This window comes from Lates calcarifer, linkage group LG19, assembly GCF_001640805.2.
Source record: "Lates calcarifer isolate ASB-BC8 linkage group LG19, TLL_Latcal_v3, whole genome shotgun sequence".
NCBI lineage: Eukaryota > Metazoa > Chordata > Actinopteri > Centropomidae > Lates > Lates calcarifer.
Genome location: NC_066851.1, coordinates 18722593 through 18740006, shown reverse-complemented (window position 1 = coordinate 18740006; position 17414 = coordinate 18722593). Strand labels below are relative to the sequence as shown.

Below are 17414 nucleotides of genomic sequence, written 5' to 3'. Positions count from 1 at the left end.
CCTGTTCTTTCATCCTGACTGTTGTGAAGACATGCCCAGGCAGCCACCACCACACATTTCACCTTTGTGCCAGTGGGCAGGCATTGGAAGGCAGGTGTCTGACTGAGGGACACTGTATACAAAACCAAAGCTGACATTCCTTGCACTTTCCCATGAACAGTAGAGTGTTGTTTTTGGCGGCATGTGATGTTTCTGTGCTGTATTTTGTTCTGATTTCATATCACATTGTCAACTTGATCATGTTTTTACAAAGTACTTCCCCTCTGTAGGGCAGCCTCAGTGTAGTTCAACTTCTTCCAGTGTGAAGTAAGCTATGCTTTTAAAGTAATTTCCCCAATGCTTTATACCCATATACAGGACTTACCACAAACTGGCAACCCAGCGGTTGTTGTTGTTATTGGTTTATAAAGGATTTATTAAACAATGATTACACCCTATAAAACTTTTATGAATGGTGCCCCTGACAAGCTCTTTCAAATAAAATGATCATGCTGTTTAAATTCAGATAAGGTCAGTGAGGACCTGTTCAGGGAGTGCTACTTAAAAGAACCTACAATAAGGGAAGTGATGCCTTACAGCCTGCACTCAGGGCAAAAGTTCAATGAACACATTATAAAGAGATAGTAGAGAGATACAGTAATGACCTGATGAAATCAGCTGCGACACCGGAGGTTCAACCTAAAAATAAAACACATTTTATCAGTAAACTATGTAAGGGTCACAGGGTTATATTTACATTAGTTTGGCTTTGATTGATAAATATATAGATTTATAGGTATTTCAGATGTTAAAAACATCTCAGGCAAAATTGGATTTTAAAAAAATCTGCTCGGATCCATCGATTATTGATGTGAGTTATGAAGCAAAGAAAGCAGTCGCAAGTAAATATGATGAATAAATGCCGCACATGTAAAATATGATCGTTATGTAACCACCGGAAGTTAGACTTTTAATTTGAAGGCAGTGAAGGAACGTGGTCTTTCTCTATATCTGAAAGTTTGACACTTGACTTCATTGAGGATATTCTCAATGTGAGCGCTCCCCCGTCTGTAAAGTGTGGTTTGTTGTGGTCGGATACAGTCAGGAGCTGTTTGACTGTCTGTTGTCGGTGTTTTCTGGATTCCTCCTCTCGTCGTTATGTCACTCTGCATTTCTGACCTGTCTTTAACCCTGTAACTTGATACGAAACCCTGAAAATTAAGAATGGACTCGCACGTTGATGTTCAGCAAAGAGGTTGGTGACTTTCTTTGTCTGTGTATCCTGATAAAAAACGATTCCTGACAGTGAGTTTATTGTATTGAACCCACACAACTTTACATTCAACACTGTTAAATCTCGGTATCCGCCTTTTTCTGTTCCTGTACTTTTATTCATTTCCGTTTCTTTCATATCAGAAAACAGCACTTCAGCTGAATCAACAGATCCTCCCCCGAGGATGACAAGACAACAGACTCTCACCTTAATATCAATGGCATCTGTCAACTTCAGTTCAATGATCTGTTACTCAATATTGGGCCCATTTTTCCCCAATGAGGTAAGATGAAGGAAAAGTCCATCATAGGGTACAAGTCACAAAGGGGTTTTCCACAATCTTGCAACAGTAGTAGTTACTTTTATTAATGGTTTCTAACTAACCCATACAGCTTTAGTTATATCCAGTAGTTACAATACTAAATAAAGGGTGCATTAGACAGATATGCTGGAGTTTAATACTCATTTAGTCCACTAATAATAAAATAATAAAAATCAGTGAGGTTATAGGACATTGTCCACCCAATACCAGCAGCCTATTGTGGACTTACTTTATGTAAAATGTGGTTGTAAGCTAGAGAATTGCAAAAGATTAGATTAGATTTACACCACATATTACTGCTCTTTATTTACATATTAACTTGTTAAGGCTTTACTTTGTACATTACTTGTGGTTGATTTTCTTATATCAGGTCTAAAGTTCAGTCTGTGTCAGATTGTCATTCTTTTACTGTTGGTGATTTTTATAGAACTGATGGGCTTTAGCATTTAAATGTATTGTTTAAAGTGGACTTGAGTTTCATTTCCTTGTTAGAAGCTGAGGATAAATGCAAATGACACAAGTGAAGTGTAACATCACACAGCAGAAGCTGGACAAAATCAATCAGGGGGTGGGATGTAGAGTGAAGACAGTGTGCACACAGCAAAGAAGTTGGCTTTGTAAAACAACAATAATATGTGGAATATGCTTTTCCAAAATAAAAGCGTATGTCCAGTCTATTGCTATGTGCATAAAATACACATTACTGACTATTCATCATTTCATCAAAACCTTTGAACATGTTTTTGAGATATCCTGCTTCCTGCTTTACAATAAGGCTGACAAACAAACAACAAACTAGGCTGAAATACAGGACGTAACCATGCAGATGTTGTGCTGACTCCTCATAGGATATAGTAGTGTTTCTGAGACAAACTGGAAAGAGTTTTGTTCTACATCTATTTTGATTGCATGGCTGTTGGTATAATGTATGACACAGTATATGATTCACACTATCAGGGTTGTAAAAGCTCCACGTTTACAATCAAGCCTGAGTCCAATTACTTTGATGAGTTAATGAGTATATGAAGGGGTGAAAAGTTATAAACTGATGCTTTTCCTAGTGTGTTAGAAGGCTGCAGATCGAGCCCATAATTTGTACTACACCCATGTCACCAATTAGACAGTCCTCATCAATTTCTGTAGTAGTTTCTCTTCAGTGGAATGGATGGGTAATCATGTGCTAGACATCAGACATCAAGTTTCCCTGAAGGCTAGTAAATAACTGGCTCTGTTTTACTGATCAGAGACAAGGTCTCAGGTAAGGTCAGCTGATGGCATGAGTAATAACTGCCCAGTAAATATTGCAAACAACATGACAAATTACTGATCAACCATATGTGGCATCAGTTTATAGATAAACTTATATATTCCCACACAGGCTGTAAAGAAAGGAGCCAGTCAGACTGTCGTTGGTCTCATATTTGGCTGCTACGCTGTCTGCAATTTAATTGGTTCATTGATACTGGGAAAATATGTAAGTATATGTAATTATTTCTCATCAGATCATGTTATGTTGTAGTGTGATGTGCTGCACAAGAGTAACCAACTCTCATTCTTTGTATCAGATTGTCCAAATTGGTGCGAAGTTTATGCTCGTTACAGGGCTTTTTGTGTCGTCGGGCTGCACCATTGTGTTTGGGTAAGTGTCACATGTCTCATATTTTGGTGAATTTTCTAATTTCTGAAAGGACCTATAATGCTGAAAGGAGCATTCTTCATACATTCTGTTTTTAAAAAGTACTATTGTCAACAAACTTCATGAAAAGACCAGAACCAACAGTGAACTGATCCTTAGAACAAGCACTGACTGTGGATCCAAAGCCTGATATATACTGTGTTATTCCTCTGTGGCATAGACCTCCAACACACGTCAGTGAGGCTTCAGGGGCACCGTTTACTTTGAGCCGATCCCACAGTCACTGTCATGCTGCAGTAAACACTCACTTTTATAAAGCACCAAATGCAGATCAAAATAGCCCCCAGGTAGTTGGAAACTGTTATGCACTGATTTACAATGGATAAGTAAGGACTTGGGATTTGACCTGGTGTAAAGATTATGACTCTTAGTCATTGATTCCTTCAGTCACCTTTTTGTAAATCACACACTGTTCTCCTGAATTAACAGCGTAATCCGACAGCCTGCATTTGATTCAGTCTTTGTATTTTGATCGGTGTTTGCCGTTAGCCGACTGTCTTCTCTTTCCTTTTCTCGCAGATTACTTGATCGTGTCCCTGCAGGATCTGCCTTCATTACTCTGTGCTTTGTAGTAAGGTCCGTCGATGCCTTGGGCTTTGCCGCCGCGATGACCTCCTCTTTTGCATTAACAGCAAAAATATTCCCAAACAATGTGGCAACTGTTTTGGTGAGTGTAGACAACCCTTGTCTTCCTGGTATGTTGTTGAGATATTAGAATCACGAGCAAACAAAAAAAGCATTATGGAGAGTGTTGTTTTGTTTCCCCCATTTCCCTGGTGCTGTGGAAAATAAAAAATATCAAAGCTTTTAGCATCATTTAGCAGCATGCAGTAACATGGCCTGATTCTACAGACTAAAGAAGCATCCAGTTTGCTTGTGTATATTTAGTAATTTTATATTTGAATGTTCATTTCTCTCTCTTTAGGGTAGTTTGGAGATTTTTACAGGACTGGGTCTTATTCTGGGGCCACCTGTAGGAGGGTGGTTCTACCAGTCATTTGGATATGAAGTCCCTTTTCTGCTTCTTGGATGTTTCCTGTTGATCATGGTTCCTTTCAACATTTATATCTTGCCATCTGTAGGTATGGCACTCTCAGGAAGTTATTTGTACATTTTCAGTAATCTCAACACGATTTCTTTTTTCCACTGTGAGCTGTGTTTTGTGCCTCTCTCCACTCAGTTGCAGACCCCTCGAAGGATTCATTCTTTCGGCTTCTCACCCATGTGAAAATAGTCCTGATCTGCTATGCCATATTCACTCTCAGTGCAGGTCTGGGCTTCTTGGATGCCACACTGTCCCTGTTCGCTATTGAGACGGTAATTTCCCACCTTCTCATAAAGCCTGCCTGCTGCAGATAGAAAAGTTTTTGTGCATCATGTGAATGAGTATTTTTCCTCTTTGTTAAACCTAGTTTAATCTCTCAGCTGGCTATGTGGGACTCATCATGCTTGGTTTGTCGTTACCATACTGTCTGGCATCACCACTGTTGGGTTATATTACTGATAAATACCCGGTGAGTAAGAATTCAACATGATTTAATATGGATAATTCTTTTATAATTTTATCTGTCAATGTGACATAAACAAAATCCTCTGGTTGTGCTGCTGTTCATCAGGCCACCAGGAGTTGGTTCATGGTGACAGGAGGTTTTGCCACAGCAGTCGGGTTCTGGCTGCTCGGTCCAGTTCCTTTCCTTCACATCCCGAGGTGAGCATGTGCTACAGGTGGAAACTAAGATGTTACTTAAAAGGACAGTCTGACATTTTTGGAAATGCATGTATTTGCTTTGTTGCCCAGATTTTGATGCAAAGATCCGTACCACTCTCATATCTGTCCATCTCATATAAACCTATAGCCAGAAGGTTGCTAGCTTAGCTTTGCATAGCATGAAGACTGGAAACAGAGGAAAATAGTTGGTCTGCCTCTGTCTGAAAGTAAAAAAATCCAAAGTAAAAACCTTAATTTGTCATTTTCCACTTAAGTTTGTACAGAGATTAAACAACCAAAATAAAATATGTTAATGAATGAAGGATAGAAGCCAGGTTAGTGCTTCAAACCCTTACGCTAAGCTAAGCTAATTGGCTAACAAGAGAAATACTTGTTGCACAACACTTACATTTACATTCGTGATGAAATAAACATTGCTGTTGTTGGCATAAAACTTCCAGGTATCAGCTTTTCAGGAGCAATGTGCTGCAAAAGTACTGTTCTGTCCTGTGTATCTCTCTTTTGACCCCCATTTCTTTACAACTTTCCTTTTGTCTTTCCTTCCTTTTCTTCATCAGCTGACCAAAAAAATATCCCTACACACTGTATCTGATCACTTGTACCCACTTTATTTATGACATTTTGGCTCCACTAGGCCCCTCAGAAGGTAAAATTCATTTAAGGAAACAGAACCACAGATTATTTATTCACTGTAAGATTACTACTTTTACTTACATTAGAGATTTCCACCACTGGTTTCCAGGTCATGTGGTACTTCGGCAGCATATTTACAGAATAAATTCCTATAGGTTAATGATATTACATGTTTTTGTGGTGTGTTTTCCTATGTCTAGTCAGCTGTGGTTACTGGTCCTCATGCTCGGTGTAATTGGGTTTTCTCTGGGCATGACTGCAATCCCCACGTTCCCTGAGATCATCACATGTGCATAGTGAGTGGCTTCACATGTTGTGAGCATACATTCATGACCCCTAGTTTTTTCATACATAATCCCAGGTGAAACACATATTTTAAATTCTTTTCCTCTTTGCAGTAACCATGGATTTGACGAAGGACTAAGTACTCTTGGAATGGTGTCGGGGCTGTTTGGTGCAGTTTGGTCCATAGGGTGAGACTTCCTGCCTTTTACTGAAGTCAAAAAGTTATGATTTGGATTTTAAAGTGGGAATTTGTGTTTTTTTAAGGATGTTTTATGGCCCGATAGTGGGTGGCCTTATCACACAACATCTGAGCTTTGAGTGGGCAGCTGCAGTCCAAGGAGCCCTGGCGTTCTTGGCTGTAAGTATCAGTTTGCACAGAGTTCAAGCATTTTCATGTAGGTTCATGTGAGTAAAAGGACACATGAAGCTGTGAAAATACAGTGCAAAATCTCAATTTATATTGTCTCCTTGTGATTTGAAAGATCCATGTTTATAGTTTATCATCAAGTCATCTAGAATGAAAGTTGGCATGAAACTGTGAAATGTGTTGCCTTGCTTGCATGTCATTTATTGTAATTGTGGATAAATGCGATTCCAAGCCTGGTAATCAATCAGGGGTTCAGCACTTCATGAAGACTGAGGGGAAAGAAGCATGTGATTGTTGTTTCTCGGCTGCTCCACACATTAAACTCAATGACCACTCTGTCCTCAGGCCTTTCCCCTCGGTCTGTATTATCTCCTTCATCGGCCACAACAACAAAGGTAATCATTAACCTCGAATCAGCATAATCTGATTTTTGTCATATATTTAGATGTGCCATATATTTATAAATACTGTGTAGCATATTGAAAGATATTTACGCTTCATTTGTGCAGTTTCCAGGAGCTGGACATAACACTGACTTTTATGTTTAAAGGATTCCTGAAGGTGGGAGCAGGCAAACAGATGAAAGCACTCCTCTCCTGAATGAATGAAAGCCTCAGAAACATGTGGAAGGATGCCGCACTTAACAAAAGCAGATCTTAATGTTTCACCTACCTACCGGCGTCAGCCTTCATGTTAAATTGTTTTAATAAGTACTTTGTAACTCTTTTTAAATTATAATTAATTATATTATTATTTTAATTATAGATTCTTGTGTTGTAAGGATTATAAAGATTTTTATTTGGGTCGTGGAAACATTTTGTTGCTTATTTTTATGCACTAGTATTATGTTTTTATGAGATGTCAAAGCAGATGAACAAAGCAGAATAACTTTGATTTGGTACATTAGATAGTAAATTTTACATCTAATTATTTCATGCTGTGCAGTATCTGAGAGTATAGTCAACCACTGGAAATCACAGGACATTTCAAATCCAGATCACAATCTAAATATGCTTTATTGTTCTGAAGCTCTGTTGTATTAATGGTCTTAAGTTCTCTACATCACATGAGTTGGATTTTATGTGACACACGTCAAGAGCTGCTGATTGCATTCATGGTAAAGGAAAATAACCATGTTTATAACACTGTCTCTGAAGGGATGTATTATACAGAACCTCACATTGATATACACTATAATTTAATATAGATTTTACTGCAGTTTGTTACGAGGGATGATGGATAAGTAAGAAAGAGAGAAACACCATTTAGAAATGAATAATCTGTATTTTTATAGTTGTAAGGAAATGGTATATATAAACTGTTAATCTCTTACAGGCTAAGAAAATAGAACTATAATATTACAGAAATTTAGTTTCCTGTACTGTCAGTAAAATAACATTATTATTATTATACATGATTGACAAAACCAAAGTCAATTAGTTTACATTGATAAATAATCTTACAATGTAAAACATACAAAAAGAATTTCCAGAATTGTACAATTTCTTGATGTGAAGACATTTTTGTGAACAAAATTTACCATTTCACTGATCTGTATGTAAATACAGAATATAAACATACTGAGTGTTCAATATAAAAACATCTAAAAAAAGTATAAATATGACACACTGCAAGATTAGTTTCCTTTACAAAAATTTGTTTTATATGAAAAAAGAATAAAGACAAAAGCACTCAAGTTCAAAACAGCTGTGTCTGTGAGTTTATGCATCAGGCTCAAAGGCACCGTTAGTCCGGCCTGTCGGTCTCTTGGGGAGAGGTCTGTCTGTTGATCTGCCTCTCCTCCTGTAGCTGGTCGACCCTGAAGCATCTGCATCTGAAAATGTGGTCTGAGGTGACAGTGCAGGGACTCCTGGCTTCTTCACCTTCTTCTTCCTTCTAGTTCTGTGGACAAACCAGAGCTGGCAATCAACATTCATTATTTTTCAACCATAATATAACGTCATGTAATGTCAGTCATAAACCCGTGCAGTCTGGCTTTTCTTGAAGGAGAGCAACATTTGGAGCCTCATGCAGTGTTCAGTACCCATGTCCCTGTGAATATAGTCAGGAGTATTTAAAGCAAAGTTAGCCACTTACTTGGCGTCAGTCAACTCAGGTTCGGTGTCAGAAAGGGTCGGCTCAGAAAGAAACCTAAGTTCCCCAGAAGAACTAATTGCAGCAGATACCTTGGAAAAGTAAGGAAGAGGAAAACATAAGATGACAACCAGGAGAAGGACAGGAGAAGATAGTAAAACACCACACAAACACACACACCCAGAAAGTCGTTGAGGTGCTGGGAAAGATGGAAAAAAGGCAACATGCTGCTCGCTGTCTTTCATTCTACACAGACATGACAGCCACTGTACCACAAATGATCTTCATGAGGAGACATGAGGTGACACATGCATAAACAGTAAACTGGGGAAGACCATTTATGGTTGAATTGTTGTGGCAATGGCAAAATGCCAGAAATATTTTTTGTCTTTTAATCCCATTGTAGCTAATGTGAAAATAGCTGGTTTTTCATGGTCAAAAGAGAAGACTAAGATGAAGTAAGAAACAGAGGTACCATAGACACAAGAGGAAGAAAACTTGTGTCTGGAGTGTGAGAAATATACACTCCCCTTTACAGTCACACCCTGTTTTACATTTTAGTCCACATACAAAGAAACATTTGATTAAAATCCAGGACAGACTTACCCTGGTTGGTGTTGACCTCTCAGCAGTCCCCTCAGACAGGGCTGAGTGTGCCTCTACAGACTGAGTGACCTCTTCACTGAACTCTCCTACAACAGTAAAATAACTCATATGTAGAAGGGTCATTTACATTATTCAAAAAGTCGCCATCTACCACAAGAAAATATAATCCACTTACTCTCATCTGCTACATAAGAAGCAAGAAAATATCCCTGCTGCCCATTGACCAGTCGCCCAAACCACCAGTTGTCGTTGTCTTTGTACAGCACTTGGATGACATCGCCACGGCGGATGGTCAGCTCATCAGAACGATTAGCTCTGTAGTCATAGAGTGAGACAACCTAGAAGAGGAACACAATGGTGGAAGGATTGAACACAGGAAGAGGAAAAAGTCTGCATGTGATGGAGCTCACAGCTGCTGTGGGTACTTACCACTTGTTGAACAGGGGCAGAATCTGTTTCCACATGTACGCCTGAAGGAATGTGGTCAGGAAGGGTCTGATGGAGAAAAAAAGAAAATTACTACAAAGAGTAGTACATGGAGACATACACTTCTACAACTGGTAACGGCCTTACCGTCTGCAGCCTCAAAGATGAAGCTCCTTTTAGACGCTGACCGACTGGACTGAACCTGCCTGCAATTACAAGAAAAAAACAACAAGAAGGAGCAAGAATAAATACTTCACCACAGTCCAATCACTTGTGTTTACAGAGTTCACTTACGGACACACGTAAAAATGACAAGAGGTCCATCTCTTTCTCTGTGTATGCCATACATGCTTCAGGAGACTCTGGAAGCACTGGTCTGTTTAGCTATAATCTTGGGAAAATATTTCACCTCACATGTCAGAGAGCTTAAAGACAAGTAGCTATGTGATTAACTGAACAAGGCACTGACGAGTTTGGGTGCTCAGCGCTGCCTGGGGGATAAGCTGCTCCGCCAGAGAACCAGAGAGCTGCAGCTTTGAGTGCGGCGACAGGAGAGACGGAGGTGGTAATGAGGCATTTAATCCTGCCTGAAAAGAAAAGAGCTGGACTTTAGGTGCATAGAAATTTATCTAATTTCAAAATAGAAGTCATTTAAAAACTGTGTTGTGTGTTTCACGTAGATCTGCTCAGGCCACTTGATGCAATTTTCCTTGTCAGTGGAGTCAGAAGAAAGGAAATGTCAAAGTTTTCAATAAATACTATAGATAATGACAGCCAGCAAGATAACCTGAATAATGATGGTTTAATAGAAATGTAACACACTGCTGTGACACAGTGATAAGCAAGATTGAGCTCATTATTAAAACATAGACTGCATCTACATAAAGTTATTTTTGTTTTGTTTTCATCCTGAATATTTGAGAGAAACCCACACTGGTCAGACGTCACAAAATTAAATCTATGTTGGCATAAAGTGTTTGACAGATTACATCACCATCTATGACCTCAATAAAGAACAAGTAAACAAAGGTGTGTTTAGGGACTACTGATCAAATACTCACTACTCCAGCATCCAATGTCAAACTCCTCCCTGTGTGAGCTATGCCCATTTTATCTGCAAAGCACAAACATACAACAGAATGTTTTCCATGTAAATGAGAAGACAACACTGTTGTACAAACACAGATTAATCCAGATGTGATGTGGAATGCTAATTACACAGTACCTTGCTCAAAAATGTATCCAGGAGTTGAAGACCTTTCGATGTGGTTCCTAGAAATTTTTTGAAAGGGTGAGTTTTTGTGCACACTCTGTCTGACTGTAATAAGAATTGAAACTATAGTCTACTTGTTTCAAAGTATATTTGACAGTAATAGAGATGGGGTATTTACAAGTACAGAATCCAGCTGTTCCTTGACACACTGCATTTTCAGTGCGAGTTTTGCTGACTGGGCAAACTGATCCATGGCTGAAGAAGCAGATCTGTCCTGTGACACTGGCAGGTCAGGTGTGTTTCTGACGGTTTTGGGGTCTACAGATGCTGATCTGCTCACTGCTTTAATACTGTGCACTTCCAGCTGGGACACTATATGGAAAATTAAGACAGTGTATTTCAATGACTCAAATACAGTAGCTCCCTTAACTAAAATATTTAATATGTTGGTGAGATATTCAGGGGCTGGATCCACAGAAAACAAACCTTTGCGGTCATACAGGTATACATGGACAGGCTGGCTCTGACCGAAGGCACAGAAAGCCACCATGTTCTCGTGAGGGTGGAATGCCACACCATGGAGGGCAGTGGGGTAGCAAAGCTCAGAGTATACTGCAACCTGGTCACCTGGAAAGACAAAACAGGTAACAGCTGAAGCCACTGTGCAGAATACTGTTTACAACTGGAGAAAAAAAAACATGATCCTTACCTGTGTCTGTATTCCAGACATACGCCATCCCATCCTCACTACCAGAAAAGATGAAGTTCCCACATGGTGTGAAAGTGCTATAAATCCTCTCTCTGTAGTTTGTGGCACCGCTGTACTTCTTTACAGCCAGACTGAAAGAGGGCATTTATATGGTTAAGGAAATATAAATCTATAATCTATAACTTCAGATAGTATTTTTTAAAGTTTTGTCTTATTTACATTCTCAAGTCCATCATCCTCAGGACACTGTCTTTGGCATGGATGAGCAGGCACCGCCCGTTTGGATGGAGCTGCAGCATGTTGATGGGGATACCACTGAGGTCACTCTCATCAATTTTCTGCCAACAGACAACACATAACAAATTACATACGTCTTTAAATATTTAATTAGACCACCATTTGAAAAATATCTGCATGTATTGTATATTAAAAATTGCAAATATCAACTCCTGTACCCTCTCTATACACCAGCGATGACATGGCCGCCGCTGCCTGCTGTCATATACAGAAGTTTGCCACACAATGATTAGGCCTGTGTTGTCTGCGGAGAACATTCTCCTCCCTAATCACAACACACAAAGCAAAGGGGACATCAGATATACAAAGGCACATTACAAAACAAGCCTAGACTCACACTCACTACACACAGCACAACTGACTTTACAATAGACTATGAATTGAAGATTAAAATCAAAACAAAATCCAGCTTGGTGGCAAATAAAAGTCGAGCCCAATAGAAGATTCATGCATAAAGATTTGAATTCTCAGTTATATACTGAACCTGAGGCATTAAAGAGAACAAACCAAGATACACACTGATGTAGTGGATCAACTCAATAATAATGTTTTCATATTGTAAAGTTATCCTAACATTTAGCAAGAGGATGCATTTATTCCTATCTTGTACAGTGGTTGGAGGCCTGTCGTGGCATGCAGTGGGCAAGAGGCTGAGTAAATAAGTTGATTATCTACAAACAGGGCTTGCACATAAACAGCAGACAGAGCATTGTGAGCTCCATACCTTCAGTGTCAAAACAAACTGTGTTGATGAAACTGTTGTGACCCTCAAACTCCTGCAGCAGCTGGCCATTCACGTCATCGACATCAAGCCTCCACACTCGCACCAGACTGTCGTAGCCCCCCGTCACCACCAGGTTCTGGGCTGTGGGGTGGTACTGAGCACAGTACACAAAGGATGGATGAGGGAGCACCTTCTGAGCTGTTCCCAGAAGCCTCTCCACATTCCACTCTCTGGACGAGAAGAGCAAGATGAAGAAAATTTTATAATGCAAATGTTATTTTATACAAAAACTCATTATTCAAATAAAACTCCAGAGTCAGACAATGGGCTCTGACCAAGACTAATACAGCACAAAACATGCTGTGTCACTGGTTTAGCAGAGTATAGTAAGCATGAGTGGAGCACTTACTCCCCCTAGAGGCACAATATAAAATAGCAATTCTGTCACCAGCAGTGACACCTCATACATAATTATTTTATTGACTCCTCATCTGTGCTATTTATTATTTTATTTAACAGAAACCTACCTGACAGTTCCATCAGAGGAGGCAGACAAAAGTCTCTGGTCATCTCTGGACCAGCAGAGATCATAGACTATTTTAAGATGACCACTGAAGGCAGCCAAAACCTTACCAGAGGGAATCTCATACACTGAAACAGATAAATGGCCAAGTTAGTTTTTTTTACACTGTATATTTTTCATTTTTTGTATATGCTTAGAAGTTGCTGACTCCTGAGCTCATCCCCAGTGCTGTTCATGACTACTGTGTATAAACAACAAGCTAATTAGCTGGAGGTTTATGCTGAGGAGTCAAGAGGAGCATCAGCGGGGGGGGGGGGGGAGTTTTACACAGACAAAGTGTTGCTTACCTACAACAGGGAAAGCATCTCTGTCAGCACAAGCTGCAGCCAGTATCGTCCCAGCATGAGAGAAGAGGACTGTGAAACAGCCCATCTGACCACCACGAAATGCCAGCATGGGCTTGTTAGGAATCCGACAGACCTTTAACAGAAAAACTCCTATAAGGTCTGTGCAGTCAACCATGTTTGAGCCGGGTCCAGACCACACCAGAGTCAGACAGCATGAGCAGATATATCTCAAGTTGTTCCAGTTTAAGTGCCAAATATAGTAGACAGAGTCTGACAAGGGGCGGTACAATACAAAGCTGAGACAATCTTATGTGTCCTCAAAGAATTTACCTCTTACTACCCAGTCTGCTGATGCACTGACCCCAACTTTATGTACCTTATGACAAATACAGCTTAAAACAATCTCCAAGAATGATTTGTAATGCAAACAATAAAAATGTTCTTTTGACTACCAACCTGACCAGGCAGCCTGCTCCATCTCAAGAGTGGCGGCTTGTTGTCCAGAGGCTGTGTCAGGCTTTTCTTGGTGACTTCATTCTGCAGTTCGCTGTAGGAGGTGCTGCCTCTCTCCTCCTGAAGTGCCATCATGGACCGGATACTGGGGTCCACCTGCAGAACAAAAACCATCTCAGCTACAATATCTGACTGAATCCACTGGAGGCTTTACTTCAATTTTACATCAGAGTACCTGAAACAAGATTATCTACAGGATAATAAAATGTGTAAGATGCCAAACATATAAAAGAGAAACTAACTTACATGCTCAGGGAGTTTAATGCCTTTCACCGTAACATAAAGTGTGGATGCGTATTTGTGTCGTGGGTACTTCCTCCACCATTCGACCACCTCTATTGTTTTAGGTTGTCTCTTTGACCGAGGTGGAGGGCAGAAGAGCTGGAGACGAAGTTTACTGTCGATGTTCAGCACACCATTCGTGCCAACAAGCTACAGAGGGGAAAAATAAAATAAAGTGAACATAAGCGATTAAAATTAAACCAGAATTGTCTTTTTTTTTTTTAAGTATCCAGGCCAAATACTGTACCTTGAGGAATGCCCACGCAATCTTTCTGAATCCTCGTTCATGCTTGTCAACATCAAGGTTGGCTCTTGCTTCTTCCATGGTTATAAAGTCCAGGATCTTTACAAAACATTTAATTGAAAAACAATTATTGTCAGCTACATTGAAATTGACTGAATATTTCTAAATGAAATGTCTCTTACTTCAAAGAAAAGTATGACTCTGGGGCTTTCATCATTTTGTTCAACAAAGTAACCAAAGCGTTCATTGAAGATGATCTGCTCCTGCCACTCGGGGATGATTGATTTGTTCTTCTTGAAGTCAAAAGGTTGCGTCATGATGGGGAGAATGTGGTCAACGTTCTCTTGCTCATAAAATGAGGACACTGGCCGATGGCTATGAAAAACCAGAGAGAAACATATTAACGTCTGAGGCCATACAACTGGTGTTTTCTGTATATTGTATGTTCATTCATATGGGTCACAGCATCCCCTGGCATACTTTGAAATGAGATCACATAAATTTTACTGAAACACAAATAACTGTCGTAGTAATGTATCATGTTATGATAAAGTTTCCAAAGAACAGAAACACAACTGGGATCATGCAAAGACAGATGCAAAACCACAATTATAGATCTAAATGAAATGCATAAAAGAAGTGTTTGATAGTGTCCATTCTCACCAGTCTTCTTTCTTCACATACTGTCCAGTGATTTCATCAACGACATGGATTTTCACCATTGGGTGAGAGATCAGTAGGTCTGTCTTGAGGCGATCTGTTCTGTGAACATACACTCCCAGCACAAGGCTGTCATCAAATGTTGGTTTCTGTGGTACCTCTGCCTCAGTTTCACTCTCTTCTTTGACAACTGAAAGATGGGAAAATAGAAATTAATTGTACCAATATTATAAAGAACTTTTCTAAATGATTTCCTGGCAAATAACATCATGCTACCATGCTTTTTCTTCTTCTTTTTCTTCTTTCCCTTGGGTTCTGTTTCATTTTCTACATCAGCATCCTGGTCTGCTCCTTCATCTTGATCCCTAGTGGGGGAAGTATTAAATTGTATTTTGTGTTGTATTTATACACAACAAATCTATGTATAATATATTAAAAAGGTCCACATACCCAATATCTGACTCTGTAACTACAGATTTTAGCTTCTTCTTTTTCTTCTTCCCAACATCATTATTCAGCGTAACACTTTGGGAGACAGTGCTCTCTTCTTCTGATTTGACCCTCGTCTTCTTCAGAGTCTTCTCTTCCTCCTGTGCAATCTGCTGCTGGTATTCATGCAGCAATGTGTCCTCATTGTCCTCTATCTGGCTCTCTGCTTTGGTCTCTGTATCTCCTTTGCTTTTGCCCTTCTTACTTTTTCGCTTTGGTAACTTTCCACCATCTGCATCATCTGGCTCAAGAGCAATTTCAGTCCTGGCAGCATCTTTATCCTTCTGGTTGTAAGTTGTGGCGTCCTCAGCTGTGGGGAGGGTGGGAAGGTCCCTCTTACTCTTCCTCTTCGTTTTTGATGTTTGAATCTCCTCTTGATTTTTACTGTTGTTGATATTAACCTTTTCTTCTATTTCCTTCTCTCTCCTTTTGTTCTTGGTGTAGCGAGGGCTGCCCTGTTCAGGGTGATATGTGTTCTGGAGGATGGTCTCATCAGCTTCTGTGTCTTTCTCAAGGTTGAGATTCTTTTTTAGATTCTGAAGCTGAATGGAGGGAGATCAGAGAGCAAAGAGATGTCAGTATATATGTTGTTGTCTTCCCCTTTTATGACATTTCAACAATTAAAAATGGTTTGCATTGCCCTCAGTATATTTTACAAGAAGAAGACAAAATGGTTCTTAGACGTGTTCTGTGAGTGCTGTTTATGTTATGTAAACATTTCAACACTAAGCTATCAGATCTTGGAAATCTGATGTGGTGTTATCCACCATTGAAGGTAGAACTACACATATTAGAACACATACCACAATGGTCTCCTGAGTTTCAGTGTTTTTCTTCTTCAACTTTTTCTTCTCTGTTTCAGTGTATTTCTTAAACACTTCATTGAATCTTTCCCGGGTTTTTGCCCGGTCTTCACTCTCACCTGTAAAAAGGTTACATTATCATTAATAAGAAAAATGGGCATGGGCTGGTTATGTTGAGATCACTACATGATCAAAGCAGTATGTGCTACTATAGTGCAGAGCACTTACTGTAAAAAGTACAATTCTGATGTACTTGTACTTTTCTTTCCATTTTACAACCACATTTCAGATTAAGATATTGAGCTTTTAACTTCACAACATTTATTTGCATCCACACAAAACATGATAAACAATGCTAATAAAATGAATGCACTAATCCACTAATAATACTGTATGTATATATATATATAAAATACTCTATTCTATCACTGGTATACTGAAGGCACAACATTAAACGTACCTGCTGGCATCCTCAGGCACCGTAATGTCTCTCATTCTGAATGAAAAAGGAGAGTAATCCAGAGAGGAAGGCTTTCATTCTAAGAATAAAAAACAGGGATAATGTTAACGCCGCTCAACAAAATCTCTGCTGGATGATCCGACAATGGTTTGTAACGTGTCCTCACAGTTAGTGTAGTTCGGCCGGGTTAACAATTTCATGCAAGTTCAGTTTGGATGAAAACGCTAAAACCAAACCGCATCGTGTTTTCTGTGGTATCTGATTATGTTGAGGCTAAAAATGTTAGAAACTACAACCATTGTGAGACTGCTATGTACCGTTAGCTACTTTAGCTAGCTTGCTAAATGCTAGCGTTAGCCGAGTGGCATTGTTTACTTATTGCGTATGGTATATTAGGATTTAGGTTCTTCAACAAACAGTCGAAGCCTTATAATAACCAAATCTCACACAAATATATTTCAAAGGCGAGACAGGACTTAGTAAGGGGTAACTGCATGTATCTACCCTGCAGTGATTGTGGTGTCCTCCAACTTCACAACGACGCTGCGACGGTTTCCAAGTCAACCACAGCAAGGGTGAACGTTAGGGCGGAGCGTCACCTCCCTGTTCGTGACGTGCAGCAACAAACAACACATTCACCAATGAAATTTGAGGACAGAAGACTCGTCATTATGTAACAACCACAGAACAATCTTACAATCGTAACCATGGAAATAACGTGCATTTTTGAGATATTGCAC

At 39.6% G+C, this 17414-nt stretch overlaps 2 protein-coding genes across 2 annotated transcripts; one reads left to right on the top strand and one right to left on the bottom strand.

Annotated features, from left to right (window-relative positions):
• Nucleotides 1-974: 974 nt before the first annotated feature.
• On the top strand, nt 975-7988 carry slc18b1 (solute carrier family 18 member B1). The gene is made up of 14 exons (XM_018703706.2): nt 975-1234; nt 1396-1535; nt 2953-3048; nt 3140-3213; nt 3790-3937; nt 4196-4352; nt 4451-4587; nt 4683-4784; nt 4887-4978; nt 5833-5928; nt 6031-6105; nt 6182-6275; nt 6630-6679; nt 6835-7988. Exons 1-14 carry the CDS (start codon nt 1204-1206, stop codon nt 6890-6892), a joined length of 1350 nt encoding a protein of 449 aa, XP_018559222.1. The 5' UTR covers nt 975-1203; the 3' UTR covers nt 6893-7988.
• Nucleotides 7549-17263, bottom strand: ahi1 (Abelson helper integration site 1). The gene is given in 28 exon segments (XM_051078124.1): nt 7549-8186; nt 8382-8470; nt 8985-9070; nt 9160-9322; nt 9414-9479; nt 9558-9616; nt 9880-10012; nt 10495-10509; nt 10631-10669; nt 10671-10682; nt 10802-10995; nt 11110-11250; nt 11333-11463; nt 11552-11670; nt 11788-11894; nt 12354-12583; nt 12881-13004; nt 13224-13356; nt 13680-13832; nt 13983-14168; nt 14266-14361; nt 14445-14637; nt 14926-15112; nt 15199-15287; nt 15373-15953; nt 16215-16333; nt 16675-16753; nt 17179-17263. Coding segments are annotated over 27 exon segments (3636 nt in total). The 5' UTR covers nt 16685-16753; nt 17179-17263; the 3' UTR covers nt 7549-8005.
• Nucleotides 17264-17414: the final 151 nt, after the last annotated feature.